This window comes from Myotis nattereri (assembly GCF_964212035.1).
Source record: "Myotis nattereri genome assembly, chromosome: 8".
In the NCBI taxonomy this organism is placed as follows: domain Eukaryota; kingdom Metazoa; phylum Chordata; class Mammalia; order Chiroptera; family Vespertilionidae; genus Myotis; species Myotis nattereri.
Window position 1 is genome coordinate 85,363,895 of NC_138083.1, and position 19,499 is coordinate 85,383,393.

Sequence of the window (19,499 nt, forward strand, 5' to 3'; positions counted from 1 at the left end):
GCTTTTCAGATTCCTCTTCTGTCCCTTCAGCCTTTATTTTTGGAAAAGCTTTGCCTTATGGAGTGACGTTTGCTCCCATTTGTCTCCTCTAGCTCCTGAGTATTGGTGTTCCATCGCTTACTTTGAAATGGATGTTCAAGTAGGAGAGACATTTAAGGTTCCGTCAAGCTGCCCTATTGTTACTGTTGATGGATATGTGGACCCTTCTGGAGGAGATCGCTTTTGCTTGGGTCAACTCTCCAATGTCCACAGGACAGAAGCCATTGAGAGGGCAAGGTATTGATTATATAGGTATTTTAAAAGTTGAGTACACTATATTGCCTTTTAGTAAATTATATTTCTCAGTGTAGATAATGTGTGTTTCACTAGGAAAAAAGAATAAAGGTCATCTTGAAAATTCAGAATCAGTAAGCATTCCACTTGTATTGTAGATGTTTGTTATTTAAAATATGGAAAAAATGATCTTTTTAAAAATTTATTTTTTAAATTTATGTAAAGTTGGTATACAATCTTGGTTATATTAGTTTCAGGTGTACAGTATAGTGACTCGACATTTTTATACCTTACAGTGTGATCGCCCCACTAATCCTAGTAATCAATCATGTTAAACATCACAATATTATTAACTAAATTCCCCTTCCTCTTTTCACCCAGCCCCCTACCCCCTCCTTTCTGGTAACCATCCTGTTGGTCTTTGTTTCTAAGAATCTGTTTTTATTTTGTTTTGTTTTTCAATTCCACATTTAAGTGAAATCATATGATATTTGTCTTTTTTGTCTCACTTATTTTACTTAGCATAATACCCATGTTGTCAGAAATGGAAAGGTTTTATTCTTTTTTGTTACTGCGTAATATTCCATCGTGCCACATCTTCTTTAAGATAGTTTTGTTTGTAAGTGACATTCCTGTTTTGAATAGTAACAAGACCATGTGTTCTACACATATATTGAAAGGAAATAATATAAAATGAAGACATGGGTCTGCAAGTGTTATTTATAATGTTGGGAAACAATAAAAGGGAAGTGGTTGAGTACATTTGATAAACTTTTATTTTTATGTAGTCATTAAGCTGTAAATGTTTATAATCACATGTAAATGCTTAAGATGAAATATTATAGGAAAACATACACAGTGTTAGGTACTTTGTAATCTCAACTCTAAGAAAATGTGTGTGTGTAAATACATCATCTTGGCTCTATCACTTAGCTGTGTGTCTGGCAAATCACCTGGTCCCTAAGCCAGTGCTATCTAATAGAAACGTCCGTGATGAAGGGAATGGTTTGTATCTGTGTTGTCCAGTACTGTAGCCACTAGCTATGTGTAACTTTGAGCACTTAAAATGTAGTCATGTGATTAGCTTAATTTTCAAATTATTTTTAATTAAATTAAATAGTCACTTATAGTAAGTAGCTAGTGCAGCCGTGGGCAAACTACGGCCCGCGGGCCGGATCCGGCCCGTTTAAAATGAATAAAACTAAAAAAAAAAAAAGACCGTACCCTTTTATGTAATGATGTTTACTTTGAATTTATATTAGTTCACACAAACACTCCATCCATGCTTTTGTTCCGGCCCTACGGTCCAGTTTAAGAACACATTGTGGCCCTCAAGTCAAAAAGTTTGCCCACCCCTGAGCTAGTGGCTATCAGTTTGGACAGTGTAGCTATAAGCCTTAGTTTAGTCATTTATAAAATACTAATATTTAGGTCATGGAATTGTGAGAGTTCAGTGAGAATTTATGTTAAATATTTCTGATACATACTAAGCATTATATATATGCCCATCATTTTTATATATGAATAAGATATTTAAAAAGGAAGGAAGTATACAAAAAATTAACAATGGTGATCTTTTGGTTGTGGTGTTACATAAAGTCCTTTTTAATTCTTTTTAATTTTTCAATATTGGGTATTCTAATATGTATTTTTTAATACTTATAAAAATAAAATATAATTTCCTTTTTCTCCCTAAGGTTGCACATAGGCAAAGGTGTACAATTGGAATGTAAAGGTGAAGGTGATGTTTGGGTCAGGTGCCTCAGTGACCATGCAGTCTTTGTACAGAGTTACTACTTAGACAGAGAAGCTGGGCGTGCACCTGGAGATGCTGTTCATAAGATCTACCCAAGTGCGTATATAAAGGTTAGTGGGAGTTCTCCGTAAATATAAGAATTGAGATGCAGAAGGGAGGAGAAGAAAAATGTCTTTTTATGTATTAAATCTCAGAAATTATGTTTGTTTTTAAAACACATTTCCTTGGGGGCATTTATTGACACGGCTGGTTATCTCGTTTTGTGATTACATTCATGCCCTATTATTTTAGTAGCAAATTTGTTAAATGTTTTAGACTAACACACAGGCTTTTGAAAACATTTGAGTGAAACTACCAAGCATATTCTTTAGTTGAAAATATGTAAGATTTTGGAATTCCATCTTAGCCAATCTTTAGGATTTTATGAAAGGAAATTCTAATATTAATTGGTTTTTGAATTAAGAACCTGAGAAATGAAAAATTCAACAGTAGGTTTTTTTAAAGTTAGTTACTTTGGAATTAAACCAGTTATTTGCTCTATCATTTTTCAATTTAAGCCTAAGGTATTTTTTAGTAATTATTACATATTCAACTCAATTTACTTTGATAAAAAACAGTTTGAAAGAGAAATATTGTTGTCATTAGATAGCCAAATATATATATATACATATATATATATATATATATGTATATATATATATATATTAATGTTTTAATTGATTTTAGAGAGAGAGGAAGGGAGAGAGAAAGAAGCATTGATGTGAGAGAGAAACAGAGATCAGCTGCCTTCCGCAGTTACCCTAACAGGAATCGAACCCACGCCCCTCCAGGACACAGGATGACGCTCATCCAGCTGAGCCACGCTGGCCAGGGCTTATTTTTTGTGTTTACTTCCTGTCATGGTTTCTCCCTTTGGAGCAATTCTGCCTTAGCCTGGCACCCGGGGGTCCACGTGTCAGAGCCACTTGTATATTTAGAAGGGAGAGGAATGGCGTCCCTTGAGGAAGTTGAGTTCCAGGCCCCTGGGTCTGCTCAGGGCCTAAACCCTGTGGCAGAGGTCTTCCTGATGCTTACCTCTGCCCTGGGCAAGCCTTCATGCCTAAGTGCATTTCTGAATTAGCTGTAAGGTATTTCACCAGCACTTGATTCATGGGCAGATGCCCATTTATAGACCTCAGAGAGCCTGGCTATTGTCTCTCTGCATTTTATTCGAAGAAGCTAAATTTCCGTCCTCTGCACCTACTGTTTGAGGTCCTGGGACCCCAAGTACCTGCTGTCCACTGTGGATTTATCCACCATCATTTGGTGGACTATGGGTTGTTTCCACTTTTTGGCTACTAGGCATAATGCTGCTATGAACATTCATATTGGCGTTTTTAGGTAGATGTGTGTTTTCATTTTCTTGGATATATAAGTAGGAGTGGAATTGCAGGATCATAGGTAACTCCATGCTTAACTTTTTGAGGGACTGCAGACTGTTTTTAAAAGTGGCAATGCCGTTTACATTTCCGCCAGCAGTATATATATGAGGGTTTCCGTTCTCTATATGCTCATCAGCACTTGTTGGTATGCTTTTTATTTAGCCTTCCTAGTGGATGTGAAGTGATATCTCATGGTGCTTTTGATTTGCATTTCCCTAATAGCTAATAATGTTGAATATCTCTTCATGTGCTTATTGGTCATTTGTCTGTCTTGTTTGGAGAAATGTCTATTTAGATCGTTTGTCCATTTTTTAAATTAGGTTGTCTTTTTATTATTGAGTTGTAAGAGTTCTTTGTATATTCTGGGTATCAGTCCCTTGTCAGATATATAATTTGAAAATATTTTCTTTTCTTCTTTAGCTTATCTTTCATTTTCTTGATATGATTTGCAACCCACACCAAAGTTGTTCATTTTGATATCTTTGAGTTTATCTATTCTTTGAATGAGTGTGTTTTTGGTGTCATATCTAAGAAACCATTGACTACTCCGAGGTCCTGAAAATGTATTAGGCCTGTGGGTTGTCCTAAGGGTTTTATAGTTCTGGCTCTAAATTTAGGCCTATAACATGTTTTTAGTGAATTTTTGTGCATAGTTTAAGGATGTTGATCCAGCTTCGTTCTTCTGCATGAGAATATTCAGTTGTTTCAGCAACCATTTGTCCAAAAGACTGATTCCCTTATCGAATTATCTTGATACCCCTGTTGAAATTAAGTTGACCTTAAATGTAAAGGCTTATTTCTAGGCTATCAATTGTAGTTCATTGATCTGCGTATGTATCCTTATGACAGTACTATTCTGCCTTGATTACTGTAGCTTTGCAGCAAGGTTTGAAATTGGGAAGTGTGAATTCTCTAGCTTTGTTCTTTTTCAGGATTGTTTTGGCTATTGCCACCTGCTGGTATATCCACAGGAATTATATGACTGGCTTGGAGGATATCAATTTTTATAAATATATTTTTATTTATTTCAGAGAGGAAGGGAGAGTGAGAGATAGAAACATCCATGATGAGAGAGTCATTGATCAGCTGCCTCCTTCACTCCCCTGCCCCACACTGGGGATTGAGCGCGGAACCCGGGCATGTGCCCTGTCAAACCGTGACCTCCAGGTTCATAGTTGACAACCACTGGGCCACACCAGCCAGGCGAGCTTATCAACTTTTAATAGTTTTTCTGTCTTTTGCATGTAAATGGAGCAGAGAGAGAAGGTGGTCATGCATACCTTACTCCTCCATCCTGACTGGAAGTCTTTGGATTATTTGTCATTTGACATGAATGAACAGAACATGACAGTGTTGAATATATACTGTCTACCAGACAGAAGTTATTTTGCTCTTATGTAGTAAAGTATGCATTTTTAAAAAATGCAGATTTTACAAAATATGGTGACCATGCCGTTTATCACACTCCTCCAAATAACTAGAATGATAAAGAAAAGTTGGCTGTATAACTGACCACGATCATCAATTCAGCCTAAAGAAAACTCATAGCAATTTGTTTTGAAAGGGTGGGGGTGATTTCTTAACTTTATTTTACACAAAGGAGTTGTTTTTCACAGGGACAATAATGCTGATCAACGCTGAATTAGATCAAAGATTCAGAGGCATGTAGCAACCACCGCTGTCCTGATGGTGAAGTGTGTCACTTGGCCAGCTTTCCTATATTACAGTGTACATAAAAACTTACATTTTTAAGTTTAAGAGAGGTAAATGAAGCTATAAGTTTTCAATTAGTTGTGCAGTGACTTTTGATGTATGGAATCTTTTCTGGTGGACTCATAACATTAAACCTACACTTTTTTTTAAAGGTCTTTGATTTACGGCAGTGTCATCGTCAGATGCAGCAGCAGGCGGCCACTGCACAAGCTGCAGCAGCTGCCCAGGCAGCAGCCGTGGCCGGAAACATCCCTGGCCCGGGATCAGTAGGTGGCATAGCTCCGGCTATCAGTACGTATGCTTTTGGTTTGTGTGGTTTTTTTAAGTGTAATAGCTGGTATTTTATATTGATTCACTTATGTGATTAGTTCCTTTAAACAGTAATAGAAATTAAAGTTTTCATTACTGGGATAATGTTTTTGAATTTACAGAAAACTGTTCTTTTAATATTTGTCCTTTGTCTAGGAACCTATTTTTATTCCTTTTGTGTCAAAAGGGAGTATGGGATAAGGAAGAAAAGGGTTTTTTATTATATTATTGGTCACCTCCCCCTTTTCTGTTGATGGCTTTAATTCCTGTCTCACCAACCAGGGTGGGTTGTTATCACTGACATGCTTGGCTTTATTGTAGAAGGAAAGCATTTTCAATTTCAGAATTAGGCACCTCCTGTTTTTTTTTGTGTGTGTGTATTTTTAACTATGCTAAGCATGGAGAGAAAACTAAGTGAGGGTGGTGTTTTGATAACTTGTAGACTTTTTTTTAATTTTAGGGTAAAATTGAACTGTGTGCCAGGTTTCACACTGATGGGGAATTTTTTACTGCAGAGTTAAACTCCTGACTATAGACTTTTATGATGGAAACACGTGGCACCCATCTTCCACGTCTGAAGGCATAACTAGTGATTCATTCAACCCCTGTTCTTAACCTCTTCAGTGTGGTAAGCAAATCACACTGGCGAAGAAAACTGCAGTGTCCCTGCAGGTTTCTCTACAGTACATGCAGATTCCTCCCCTAGGTTCATGTAATATTGATGAATGCAGATTGACTATATGACCTGTATGTTCTGACTGGAAAATTAGATACAGAGTCTCTATTATGACTGATGTTCAGGAGTTTACAATTTAGAGGTAGATAAGGCATATTCATTTACAGAATTTGATTTTTTTAAAAATTTAGGCATCTAACCATTAATTTGCCAGTTTTGATGTTATAAACATGCTTTTACTGAAGAATCCAGAGATAGTAAAGTTCTCATTCTCATCTACTGCCCTAATAGAGTGGCTGCATATTCTCTGTTACATTGTGCAATGGAGAGACATCGTCGGGGTCTTCCAAGAAGCTTTAATGGAACCAAGACTCTTAACTGTTTCATTATTAGTCATGTCTTACTCTGAACTGAGCTGTTTAGATAGACAGGAAGTTTGCATGACCCATCCTGTGGACATGGCACTACCCCTTAAAGTCAAGTTGCTTCTTATCCCTTCACCTCCATTCCTAAAGAGAAAAATTGGTGGGGTGTGGGTAGATTGCAGTAATTTACTTTATAATTGGCGGTAGGCAGATGACCCAGGTGGAATGCAAATTGTCTTAACCAAAAGTTTTCGGCCCCTGTTGATAAAGTTTAGATTTGTACTTCTTGGCACTTGGACAGAGAATGATATGCTGGGGAGAGTGAATTAAAGAGAGCTGTCACGTCATTAATGTAAGATGTAGGGAGAATGGAAGAGATCAGCCTGTCCTCCTGATGTCTTTCCAATCTTTTCTGTTAGGTTTGTCAGCTGCTGCTGGGATCGGGGTTGATGACCTTCGTCGCTTATGCATCCTCAGGATGAGCTTTGTGAAAGGCTGGGGACCGGATTACCCAAGACAGAGCATCAAGGAGACGCCTTGCTGGATTGAGATTCACTTACACCGGGCCCTTCAGCTCCTAGATGAAGTACTTCACACCATGCCTATTGCCGACCCACAACCTTTAGACTGAAACCTTTCCTGTTGGAGCCCTTAACATTCGTTGTCAGGATGGTGGACTGTAACATACAATCCTGTTTATAATCTGAAGATATATATCACTTTCGTTCTGCTTTATCTTTTCATAAAGGGTTGAACACATGTTTTGCTGCCTTGCTCCTAGCAGACAGAAACTGGATTAACCCCCCTCCCCCCCGCCCCCATTTAGAACTTTTCAGGCATGGCTCAGAACTTGAAGGTCAGGAAAAACACATTCTTATTAAATTTACTGCACCAGTTATGTATGAAGGAATCATTCCAATCCTGGAAAATTTAGCCCTTTAAAATGTCTTAGACATTTTTCTATGCAGAACATGGTATATGTGCTATTCTAAAGAGTAAACTCAATATTGCTGATTTGAAAGGCAGAGACGTTCTCAAAGTTAATTCACCTGTTATTTTGTGTGCACGTTGTTATTGTTGAGCAGACTTTACTCCAAAATATTGTGCCATGTGGGTGAGTTAATGTTACCAAGAGCAACTTTACTCTGTGTTTAAAAAATAAGACAGTAATGTATTATAATCTTTAATCCAAAATATATTTTCTGCAAGTTAAACTAGTGAAGATGATTTCAATTCAGATTGTCTTGCGACTTCATTTTCTTTTCACCAAGGCAAAACACTAATCTCTGTGAATACTGAGAATTCCTTAAAATTAACAGACAAAGAAATACCATTTACAAGTTCAGTGGTTATCCCAGTTGGATAACGATTTCTCGAGTAGTATAACTTTTCCCTGTTAAGCAGTAGATGTAGTCTATATTTCCAGGCACAGGGTTGGTTACCAAGAAGCCTAGAAGAGCCATTTTTTTCCTTCATTAATTCATAGGGAAGGGTTTTGTATTTTTAAAAACACTAAAAGCAGTGTCACTCCTCCAGTTCTCCATTCTGCAAAGGTGGCAGTGCTTAGAGTAAATGATGCGCATTTTGGAAACTGCTAAGTTCTATGTCAGATCCTGTGCGGACTAATGGAAACATTACAGCTTATAATAGGCAGTTTGGATATTTTTGTACTTGATTTGATGTGACTTCTTTTTCATATACTCTTTAAATCATGTATGCTATGACATTGTTTAAAATTCAGTTTTTGTATCTTGGGGCAAGACTGCAGACTTTTTATACCTTTTGGTTTTTCTAAGCCCTTTGCCATCAATGATCATATCAATTGGCGGTGACTTTGTATAGAGATTTTAAGTAGAAAAGTTGCAAATGTATTGACTGTACCACAGACACAACATGTATGCTTTTTACTTAGCTAGTAGCATAAATAAAACCAAATCTCAACATACAAAGTTGAATTCTAGGTTTGATTTTTAAGTTTTTTCTTTTGCACTTTTGAGTCCAACCTCAGTGGCGAGACACCTTCTAGGAAATGGCAGGCAGCAGCCAGTACTGCAGCTTTGGTTTCCCCTTGCTCTACCGGGACTTCCCCGGGGACATGAGGTAGCAAGCGTAGAGTTGGTATTTTGAAGTTTTATTTTACTGTAGCAAAAGTAGGCCTGGTTGTCTCCAAGATAAATAGGTTGTCTACAGAATACATAGTGTGGCATAAAATCAAGGATCGTCTTTCAGACACATTTACCGTCTGCTTGGAGGGCCTTTCTAAGCATAATAAGATTCTAAGGTGTGTTCCAAGCTTGAGAAACACTTATTATGCATGCTGTTATCCTTATATCGGCCTAGATGAACAAGTCTTCAGCTTCCTTGCTCAGAAGGTGTTCTTAAGACCACCCTAGAAACCAATGGGTTAGCTTATTGCTGTGATTCAAATATAGATTTTGATCTGAGCTACATGGCTTTTGTTTTCAAAGTATTTCTCTACCAACATACTTGTACTCTTGAGTACTAACAACTCCTTTTGTTAAAGACCCCATTACAACCTGTGAAAGTTTGATGATTTAAGTATTATTGCCAGATTTTTAAAAAGGTATCATTGTTTCATAGAAATTATTCACCCCATTTTACTGTGAATGAGTAGGAGTAGTGAGAAGAGTTTTAGGATGGCATATTTAGAAAAATCCAGATTATTTGACTAGAGCCATAAGCATGCTATGATAAAATCTATTGCCTCCTTTTCTATTTTAAGGAAGGTTTTCATGTTTAATGAAACATGAAATCTTGGTAATCATTTGTGGAAAATATTTGCAAGGAAGTTTGTCTTCAGGCCTAGCCACCTGTCTTGGTTGCTTTCTGCTACGAGCCATACAAGTACATAAAAGTATTTGCAGTTATTAATTGCTTTATATTTGTACCCAGATGCAATCACATGCTTTTGAGAAAACATCTAGTATGTTATGATTAGTTATTCCTGAGAGCTTAGTTGTTCAATGGTATTTCCATTTCTTAAATGTAGTCATCTTTAATGAGTAAGATAAAGGAATCACTAGGTTTACAATTTAGGGGTACAGTAAGTTTCTGCAGTTCTAAGAATCTGATTATTATAAGGATATGGTTCTGAATGAGTGTTCTCAGCTATTTCATATGTCAAAGACTTTCAAAATGTTAAATTTCAGTGAAGGCTGAGTGAGAGGTGAACCAAGTACGTACCTTTTCATCCAGTGTGAGGCCCGCTCCACATTGGTCAGTGCCTTTCATACTCAAAGGGAATCCTTTATGGTGTTGCCTTTATTTTCCAGGGAGTAGATTCTTTTGTGAGATATAGTCTGTCTCCTTTGTAAAAGTATGCTATGCCTGGTATACAAAGATAATGACAAGAAATCACTGCCATATAACCTTGTTTTTCCAGAAGCATGGCTCCTTTTTATTGACCGACTAAATAGGTCACTAAATAGGTCGCCCGTTCCATTCCTCCTGGAAACATTGTAGGTTTACAGGTTGGGTGGTCTGGCTGAAGGACAACCGTACTTGAAACATCAGAGTAGACTGAATGCCTAGTAGCTTTTAAAACCCATTTTTTGTGGGGAAGGGTGTGGCGTAAGGGAGGTATTTGTAATAGTAATTTCGAAGGCAAAATATAATGTCCTGTCTTGCAGATGATAAATGTCTTATTTTAAAAGTGGCTTGCAGTCATCTTCTTTATTGTGCCCATCTGGAGAAGGGAAGTTGTACATTTTCCCAAGCTGCTCCTTCACTATCTGTGGAGGTTAAAGAATAGAAGGTGAAGTATTTCGGTTCCTGGTTTGGTGGTGACTGGTTGATAGTTGTTACTCATTAGCTATTATGCAAAATCAGGGTAGTTTGCATCTGTTTTGAGAGTCTTTTGGAAGAAGCAGTTTTATTGAGTAGGGCAGAATCCTTTTTTTCCATAGCTTTTATAGTTTGCTCCCTTTATCATTGAGTCACTTACTGGCATTTTATTTAAGGACAGCAAGTTGGGAAAAGGGTAAATTTAGGTCACAGAGGTGAATGAGCATCTGAAAGCAATTGCCTGTAAAGTCAGTTAACAACTCTTTTGTAGATGGGGCTTGACAAAGACTAGCAGATAATAGAATGAAGAAATGCATTCTTTTTCCTTCTAGAGGCAGAACGCATCATCTTGCAGGTGGCTCACTGTAAATAATCGCCCAAATCCTCCTTTGCAAGATTATAGAAATAGGCTAGGGAGTATCTTTTGTGCAAGCCTTTCCCTTTTTTTTTTCTTCTGACAGCTAGGTAATTTCTCTTCAGATATGTTAGGAAGGATATAAAAAGTTAGTGGCCTTATTCAGAGCAGCATCCTCGAGCCCAGCCTTGTCCCCAGCACTTGTCCCAGTGTTACTAGGTGGTTTATCTTGTATGGTTGTGAAATGGAATTGTTTGCATAATCCAGACTTGCCTTATTTAAGCAGTAAAACGTTTTTATTTCAGCCATTTCTTTGATGGAGTTATTTAATATGGTCAGAGAACATACTGGATATGTTTCTTTTTGTGCCTAGCTCTCTTCCTCAACTTCACGGGCGTGTAGACAGGGCTGTTTGCCTTTACTAAGTGGTTGCAGACTTGCTGTGGTTTTGAATGTTTCGTTTTTATCCCTCCCCCTCTCCCCCATCTTCTCCCTCTCTGACAGTGACACTTGCTGTGCGTTGTTAGTGTACCTCCCCTTAGTACCTCTTCTTCCCTTTCTGATTCATTTTTTTTTTCCCCAGCTGCTTGGGCAAGGAAGCCAGATAACCACGCTTATTAACACTTTCTTTGACTACAAGGGCAAACTGGGACAGGACCTGAGAAACTTCCTGTACACGATTGAAAGGCCTTCAGTGCTTTGGCGTTTGACTGCTTCGAGTGCTTCTTGATTCTTGCTCAGTTTCAGGTTGTTGAGGCAGAGAGAAGTGAGTCATATTCCTATTTTCCCTCTTTGCAAGATTTTTAAAAGGTTTCATTGCTTCCACTTGAATGCTGCTCACATAAAAATTGGGGTTACAGGGTTACGAAATTAGGTATCAATAGCCAGAGGCAATACCCTTGCCTAGAGGACACCAACAAAACAAAACACAACAAAACACAACAAAAACAAAGCTTGGAAAATGAGAGGATCATTTTTGTTTTGTTTTGGTGTCTCCTTTTGAGCCCTATGCTCTGGCCTTCCTCCTCCACAGATATTTTTGACCTATAGGTGCCTTTATGAGATTTGAGGGTTTGATATCCTGCCCCAAGGAGTAGCTAAAGTAATTGCTGATGTTTTCAGGGATTTTACCATCAGACTTCAGTGAATGAATGAACCTTTTTTTTTTTTTTTAAACTAGGAAGGACTGAGGAGATAAGTCTAGTGAAGACAATCATTTCTCTTACGGATGTGGATAGTTTTCAGTTTAAGATGCTTCCTCGGTAGGTCTCTGAGCCAGTGCTCTTGTTCAGCCTGAGACGAATGACTCCTGGCTCTCCAGTTGTGCTCTGCCACCAATTGGATGTATGACCTTGGGCAAGCCATTTACCTTCTTTGGGCCTCAGTTGCCTCATCTGTAAAATGAGGGAGTTGGACTAGATGCTTTCTTCCAGCTCTGAAGTGTCAGTGGCCTTGCCTCCCTTGCAGCAGTGTTAGATTTCTTCCTCCCCTTTGCTCTGCTGTCTGAGGGGCTTTTTTTACTTGTTTCTACATTATTTGAATGAGACCAGGCTTGAGATTTTATTACTATTCTCCTATGGACAGAAAGTTACATAATGCGTCCCTAAGACTTAAATTCAACCAAAGGCCTAGCACTACCTTGGGGCTGCCATAAATAATTAAAAAAAATTAGAGAGGGGGAAAAGCCTTCATTTTATTTTCCCATCGTCTCTGTTGAAGGCTTAGTAAGGCTTTTTTTGAGTCATGACATTCTAACTTTTGAGTTGGTATGTGTGTGACAGCATCCCCTTAAGGGCTGTGCTGGTAATTGTTTTGTTTAACTGAAATGGATTGTAAATGCCTAATGATAGTAGAGGTCATTACTTTGGGTCTTTGGTTTTTTTAACTCTTCTATGCTTAGAACAGGGACATGCCTTTGAACTGCATCAATTAAAATGGTTTGTACAACTCAGTGAAACATAGTGGATGATTATTCACTTTATTCTTGGCTCTTTTTAGTCCATTTTGATTAGAAGACTTTTGGCTGGAGCATTTCTTTCAGAGTTCTCTTCCAGCCCATCGTGGATGAGTGTAACTAATGAACTGGGCTTTTACAAGGACCTGAGAGCCTTCATTAGGGCTGGGTCAAGGGTGGGGGTTGGGGAGTCCTGGTAGAGGCCAGCTCTGGTAGCTGGGCAGGAAGGGATGGAACCAGCTGCTGTTGCTATGGCTGCTAGTCACTGATAGAAGGACTCATGGGTTTGAATTGGTTAAAAGGCTAAACATGGAGTCGGCAGACTTCCTCCAGGTGTTGGGTTCTGGCCAATGCCTCAGACATGTGATTTAAGGGAAAAGTGTGAATGCTTGTTGATGAAAACTTGGTGGGCTGCAGAACCATTTGGAGGAAGCAGCTGGGGGTTGGAACAGATTTGGTCGTGGCTTTCCCAGCTCTGCCTCCTCCCCTGAACTCAGAGGAGATCAGCTACGCTAAAGCTCAGAGAGGAGCCACGCTGAGCTTCTGCTTTGAGGAAACCGGCCAGCTAAAGTGCCAGGCGTTCTCTGTGGCTTTCTGTATACTTTTTCCCTGGGTGAAGTCTGTGGCTAACAAATAGTTGAATCTTTCCTGAGAACTCTGTAACAAAGTATGTTTTTGATTAAAAGAGAAAGCCAATTAAATCATTATGTGCTCATTCTTTTTCTTAAGCTTGTGGGTGTCTTGGATTTGGAAAGAGTGCCTCATCACTGAGAATTCTTGAATTTGAGGGCAATATTTCCTTCATTGCTCTCTGACCACTGAAATGGGAAATACGGCATTTCAAACTATGACCATGGGGAACAATCCCCATTCTTTTCTCATTTCTAAAAGGAGAGTGGAGTCCTGGTGGTTGGAGGAGATGTGGGTGCCAAGGCTTGAATGAAAGGTTTCTTACCTCATGCCTCCCTAATCCCATTCCTGTTTCTTAGCTCCTTTTTTCTGGGTTTACCTTCATTTTTCTAAATAGCATAATCATGGTGGCATTTCTTGATTTTGGGGGGAAAAGAAGTAGAGAGCCATTGACTTGCTACTCTAAAAAAATGAGGATTTAGCTATCTCACATCATCACTACCCCATCAATTCTTATTCACCACTGGGATTAAATTATAACTGTTGATTCACTATTTAAACTGAGCCACTTGGTGTACTTTCTTTTGTTTAATGTCTTTTTATGTTTTTTGCTTTTCTCCTGAAATTCATTGCCTTATATTTTAACTAGAGGCCCGGTGCACAAAAATTTGTGCACTCGGCGGGGAGGGGAGGTCCCTCAGCCCCGCCTGTGCCCTCTCGCAGTCTGGGATCCCTCAGGGGACGACCACCTGCTGGCTTAGGCCTGCTACCTGGGGGATTGGGCCTAAGATGGCAATCAGACATCCCTCTGGCAGCCCGGTAGCCCTTGGGGGATGCCCACTTGCCAGCAGGGAGCAGACCTAAGCTGCAGTCGGACATCCTTAGCGTTGCTGAGGAGGCAGGAGAGGCTCCCACCACCACCACTGTACTGGCAGCCATCAGCCTGGCTTGTGGCTGAGCAGAGCTCCCCACTGTGAGAGCGACTGACCACCAGAGGGCAACTCCTGCATTGAGAGTCTGCCCCCTGGTGGTCAGTGTGTGTCATAGTGACCAGTCATTCCCAGTCTTTCTGCTGTTAGGGTCACTTTTCATATTACCCTTTTACTATATAGGATAGAGGCCTGGTGCACGGGTGGGGGCTGGCTGGTTTGCCCTGAAGGGTGTCCCAGATCAGGGTGGGGGTCCCACTTGGATGCCTGGCCAGCCTGGATGAGGGGATGATGGCTGTTTGCAGCTGATCACACCCCCTTCAGGGTGGGCATCCCCACTGGGGTGCCTGGCCAGCCTGGATGAGGGGATGATGGCTGTTTGCAGCTGGTCATACCCCCTTCAGGGTGGGGGTTCCCACTGGGGTGCCTGGCCAGTCTGGGTGAGGGGCTGAGGACCATTTTCAGGCTGGCGGGTGACTGAAGCTCCCAACCTCTCCTTTTTTTCTTTTTTTCTTTTTATTCTGGGATTTATTTACCTTCTATGGCCATCACTGGAGCTGAGAGCCGGCTTTAGCCCTGAGGCTCGGCTCCAGCTCTGAGACCTCAGCTGCTGAAAGCAGGTATCTGGGTTTGTTTGGGTTCTATAATTGTAACACTGTTGCGGTCCTGCTTGCTCCAGCTCTGACAGCTGAAAGCAGGTTTCTGGGGATTGTTTAGCTTCTATAATTGCAACATAGTTGCTTAGAGTGCAAGCTCAGAGGCCGGCAGCGGCAGGCGAGGAACCTTGGCTTCCTCCATCACTGGAGCAAGCAAGCCTCCTGTTCACTTCAGCTGCCTGGCTGCCTGCCGCCATCTTGGTTGGCAGTTAGTTTGCATATTGCCCTGATTAGCCAATGGGAAGGGTAGCGAAGTTACGGTTAATTACCATGTTTCTCTATTAGATAGGATTTGCTCATTTTTCTTTTTTAAATTTTTTAAAAATATTTTTTTTATTGATTTCAAAGAGGAAGGGGGAGGGAGAGAGCAACAGAAACATCAGTGATGAGAAAGAATTATTGATTGGTTACCTCCTGCCCATCCCCCACTGGGGATCCAGCCCACAACCCGGGCATGTGCCCTTGACCAGAATCGAACCTGGGACCCTTCAGTCCACAGGCGAACGCTCTATCCACTGAGCCAAACCGGGTAGGGCTAATTTGCTCATTTTTTTATGTAGCTCTCATTTTAGCCCAGCTTTGCCACAGAACGCTGACATTCCTGTCATCGTGGGCATATCAACTAGCCTTTCAGCTCCACTCTGTCACGACCCTCCTGGAGGTGGCCTCTGCCTCGCTGCTTCTGTGACAGGCTCACCTCAGAGTTGTCAAACACGGATGTCTCTTCCCCGTGAATGACAGGCTTCTTGGGACCAGAAGGTGAAGGGGCTGGAGAGGGATACGACACCTTAGTGAGTTGCCAGTAACAACCTAGAGAAGTGAGCCAGGCAAAGGCATTCTTCAAAGAGAAACGTAGCACGTGGAACGGGATTTGAAGTAGGTCAGGTGGCCACGCCTCTCCGCAGGCAGCCAGCTGATGGGCCTCGGACTCGGGGCTTTGAGTAGGGACAGTGACAGCTGGCATCATGGGCTGAAATCCGAGTAGCCTGGTGGGCCTCTAATGTAGCCCGCAGTCGGCCGGGCAGTAGGAGCCATGGGAGCACCACTGCACCGGGGTGTCCAGCTCTCCTGTGCTACCCAAGATTCCTTATCATTTTGTAAATATCCCCATTTGCTAGAGTTCTTGGTAGTCAAACTTAAAGAGAACCATGTAATATTTGATAAACAAAAATGAACGAACCTAATCTATACGCTGTGGAGAGTAATAAGGACAAACACACACTCTCTCCCCAGTCTTCAGAACTAGAACACGGAAGGGTTCTGTGAGGACAATCTCAGGTGACCCCCTAGCTCGGCTGGCAGCACCTGGAGGCGGCCTCGGACCTGGGGTTCCTCCTCGTGCTCCCTCCGCAGCTTCCCCCGCTGCCTTAAGCGTCCGTGTCTGTGTCTGTGAGACACTGGCGGCACACGGAGCGTCGCGGGGTTGATGTGAGGGTACACTGAGGCAGGTGCATGTGAAGTGGGCGACAGTGTGCCTGGTGTGTAGGAAGGGGCTAATGAAGGTCGGCTGTCCTCACCCGCATCGCCTTCAGGTCCTTAACGGGAACCGGGGTTTGGGGGCCGCCTGACCTTGGACATGCACGGGCCTGGCTGTCAATCCAGCCCAGGGAAGGGGCTGTTTTTGCGTCCTCACGGGGGCGCTGGTGACCTCCGCCCCTCACCCCTGCACTCTCCCCGCACCCCAGCCCCAGCGGCTGTGCGGGGAGCCTGTGGCCAGTCTCGGCCTGGCTGCCGGGAGCTTGGGCAGCGGCGGCGGGAGCTCAGGTGCAGGGCGAGGAAGCCCTTGGCCTGGCGGCTCGCCTTCCCCAGCCTCTGACCCCGCAGAGCTGCCCGCGGGGGCCGGGGAGGGGCTGGCGGCGGGGTGCTTGCGGGGCCACAGCAGGCACAGGGCACAGGCCGCCTGCGGGGAGGGAGGCAGAGGCGGGCAGTCGGGGCATTTAGCTGGCCGGGGCCGGGGCGGGCCGGGGCGGGCGGGTCTGTCCCCAGGAGGAGCCGGGGCGCGGCGCTGGGCGAGCTGGGAGGGCACAGGTGTCAGCAGGCCCAGCCGAGGGCGGGCGCGGCCGGTGGCGGGGAGGGTCCGGGGAGGGAGGGAGGGGGCGGCCGGGGAACCGGGAGAGAAGCGGGAGGCGCGGCCGGTGGCGGGCGGTCCGCTTCCTGCGATGACCACCAGGGGCCGCCATCGTCGCGCGAAGGCGGCGGGCGTGTCTGCCCCTCGAGGCTCCTCCTTCCGCCGCCCCTGCCGCAGCTCCTGCGTGAGGTCGTCCTGGGAAGGGGGTACAGGGGGGCCCACGGGGTCCCCGCCTCCTGGAGCCGCTCGCCCTGTACCAAAGCCCGATGGCGGAGGTCTGCGCAGAGTGTGCTGGCCGCCGCCCACAGACCCGTGGGCTGGCCGCCTGCTGCCACCTAGGCCGGAGCCAGACTAACACCCCTGCTCCGGAAAACCCAGAGTTTGACACGTTAAGGATCTTTAATTCCTTGTTGCAAGGACTCCCGGGAGGTAGCTATGACAACGGTCATTTTAGTCCACAAGAGCCTGGGTCTTGCGGTGGCGCGAAGCCGGGCCCGCGTTTGCCCAGAATCAGGAAGGTGCCCGCTCCTGAGCGCTGGCCTCCCGGGAGGTCTGCAGGCTCCGGAGCCCCTTCCCCTCTTGGGGCCCAAGTGGGCTCAGAGGCGCCCGGAGCCTCCCGGATGCCAGCGGCGTGGCTCTCAGAGCGTCCGAGCGAAGGCGTTGCCCCCACCGCCACCCCAGCCTCGGCTCCCCTGGGAGCCCAGTCCCGCCCAGCAGGGCGAGCTCCAGGCAAAGAGGGCGCTCCGGAGCCCGGCCCAGGAGGCAGGAGGAGCACAACTAACATGTAGGGAGCGCCTGCTGTGGGACAGGCACTGTTCTAGGCATGTTACCTCCAGTTACTCATTAATCCTCCCAAAAGCTTTAAAGGGAAGGTCATCACTGATTGAAGACAGGAAAGCGGGGCGCAGAGATTGAAGTCTCCCTGGGACTCAGGTGCCTGAACATTCAAGTTAGCAAGGGAAGTGTCTCATGGGAAGGCGCATAAAGGCTCGGGGGAAATTGGCGGCGCCGCCACCCCAATCCCTCACCAGGCTACCCATAAATTGCTTCACCAAATAGCAGGAAATTTCGTGGTGAATAAGTGGCCACGTGTAGGGGTGACACCAGGAGCATTTATTTTTTGCATACGCTGCAGTAGGACCAGAGCGTTAGAAAAATTGCTGTAGAAACTAAAGGACGTGGCTTCTGGGAGGTGAAGTTTTCTCTTCCTGGTGATCAAGGCTGGGAAAGAGCACGCTTACAGCGCCCCCTGGTGGGGAGGGAGGGCGCTGCCATCGCCCTGGAGGGAAGGAGTCCTGGAACTGGGAAGATCTGAAGGAGATGCCAGGAAGAAAAATAACTCGCTGTGTCTGTCTTAGAAGATAGATTCAGGAATCTCTGGCTGATTGGAATTTAGAAACAGATTAAATTATGCCGAAATGAGTAAATAGCTAAGTAGACTTTCTCAGTTCATAGTTTGAATATAACTTTTTAACGATAGAAGTAATAAAACAGAGAAGTTTAGACGTAACATACCGAAGGCTTCTTAACATAACCATAGGATTTTGATTTGTTTTTTCTTTCCTCCATAACTGTCTTTCTTATCATAAAAAGATGCAAAGTATATCATTTCAACTCACCCCCTTAATTTTCACCCTAATTTTTAAAAATGTTTTATTATAAAGGATTTCAAACGTACAACAAATACTGGAATAATATGGGAGATCCCTCCCTCATTGTACTCATCCTCAGTTTTAGCTATTAACAACTTCATTCATACCCCCCCTACTTCTCATTCATACCTCACCTTTAATTTGGAAGGAAATCCTATCTAGTCATTGTATATGTAGGTACTTTAGCATATATTTCCAATGAAGATTTTGTAAAAGTATAACTATAGTAACCATAATAAATAATTTAAAGGATAACATAGTTTCTCAAATAGATCCGTATAATTTTCTTAAAAAGTCTTCTGTTATTTGTTATTTATGTTGGTTCCATTTTTTCTTCTGGCCGTTAAAACATTGAGGGTAAGATCTTGATGCTTATAACTCTTCAGTTTAATAGATTTGAAGAATTTCTGGATCAGAAGGCCAAATTGATTTACACGTTAGAGTATGAAAAACACTTTTACTATGCTCACCAGGAGTAAATGTGAGAGTTTAATAAACTTTGTGCTGATTTAGGATACAAAAAATGTTTATTTTGATTTGGAGGAAAAGTCTGATTTAAAGAAATTTTAGAGACATTTTTAAACATATATATTAACGAGAGGCCCAGTGCACGAAATTTGTGCATGGGGTGAGGGTTGTGTGGGGGGGACCCCTCAGCCCGGCCTGCACCCTCTCCAATCTGGGACCCCTTGGACATCCCTCTTGCAATCCGGGACCACTGGTTCTTAACCGCTCACCTGCCTGCCTGATCGCCCCTAACTGCCCTCCCCTGCTGGCCTGATTGCCCCTAACTGCCCTCTCTGCTGGCCTGATCGCCCCTAACTGCCCTCCTCACTGCCTGATCGCCCCTAACTGTCCTCCCCTGCTGGCCTATTGCCCCTAACTGCTTTCCCCTGATGGCCTGTTCACCCCTAACTGCCTCTGCCTCGGCCCCTGCC

At 43.2% G+C, this 19,499-nt stretch overlaps 1 protein-coding gene across 2 annotated transcripts in view; it reads left to right on the plus strand.

The window, feature by feature from the left end:
- SMAD4 (SMAD family member 4) overlaps window positions 1-8,459 on the plus strand; it is a 36,909-nt gene extending 28,450 nt beyond the window's left edge. Inside the window, exons 8-12 of one of the 2 annotated variants that reach the window (XR_013996356.1) lie at window positions 93-276; window positions 1,971-2,139; window positions 5,316-5,454; window positions 5,988-6,100; window positions 6,933-8,459. Coding sequence is in view for 1 of the 2 variants with exons in the window: in XM_081097591.1 (XP_080953717.1) it covers window positions 93-276; window positions 1,971-2,139; window positions 5,316-5,454; window positions 6,933-7,144 (704 nt within the window). In the remaining variant the exon portion in view is untranslated. The remainder of the gene's footprint in view (window positions 1-92; window positions 277-1,970; window positions 2,140-5,315; window positions 5,455-5,987; window positions 6,101-6,932) is intronic. The other variant, XM_081097591.1, reaches the window with a different exon arrangement.
- The last annotated feature ends 11,040 nt before the right edge of the window (window positions 8,460-19,499 follow it).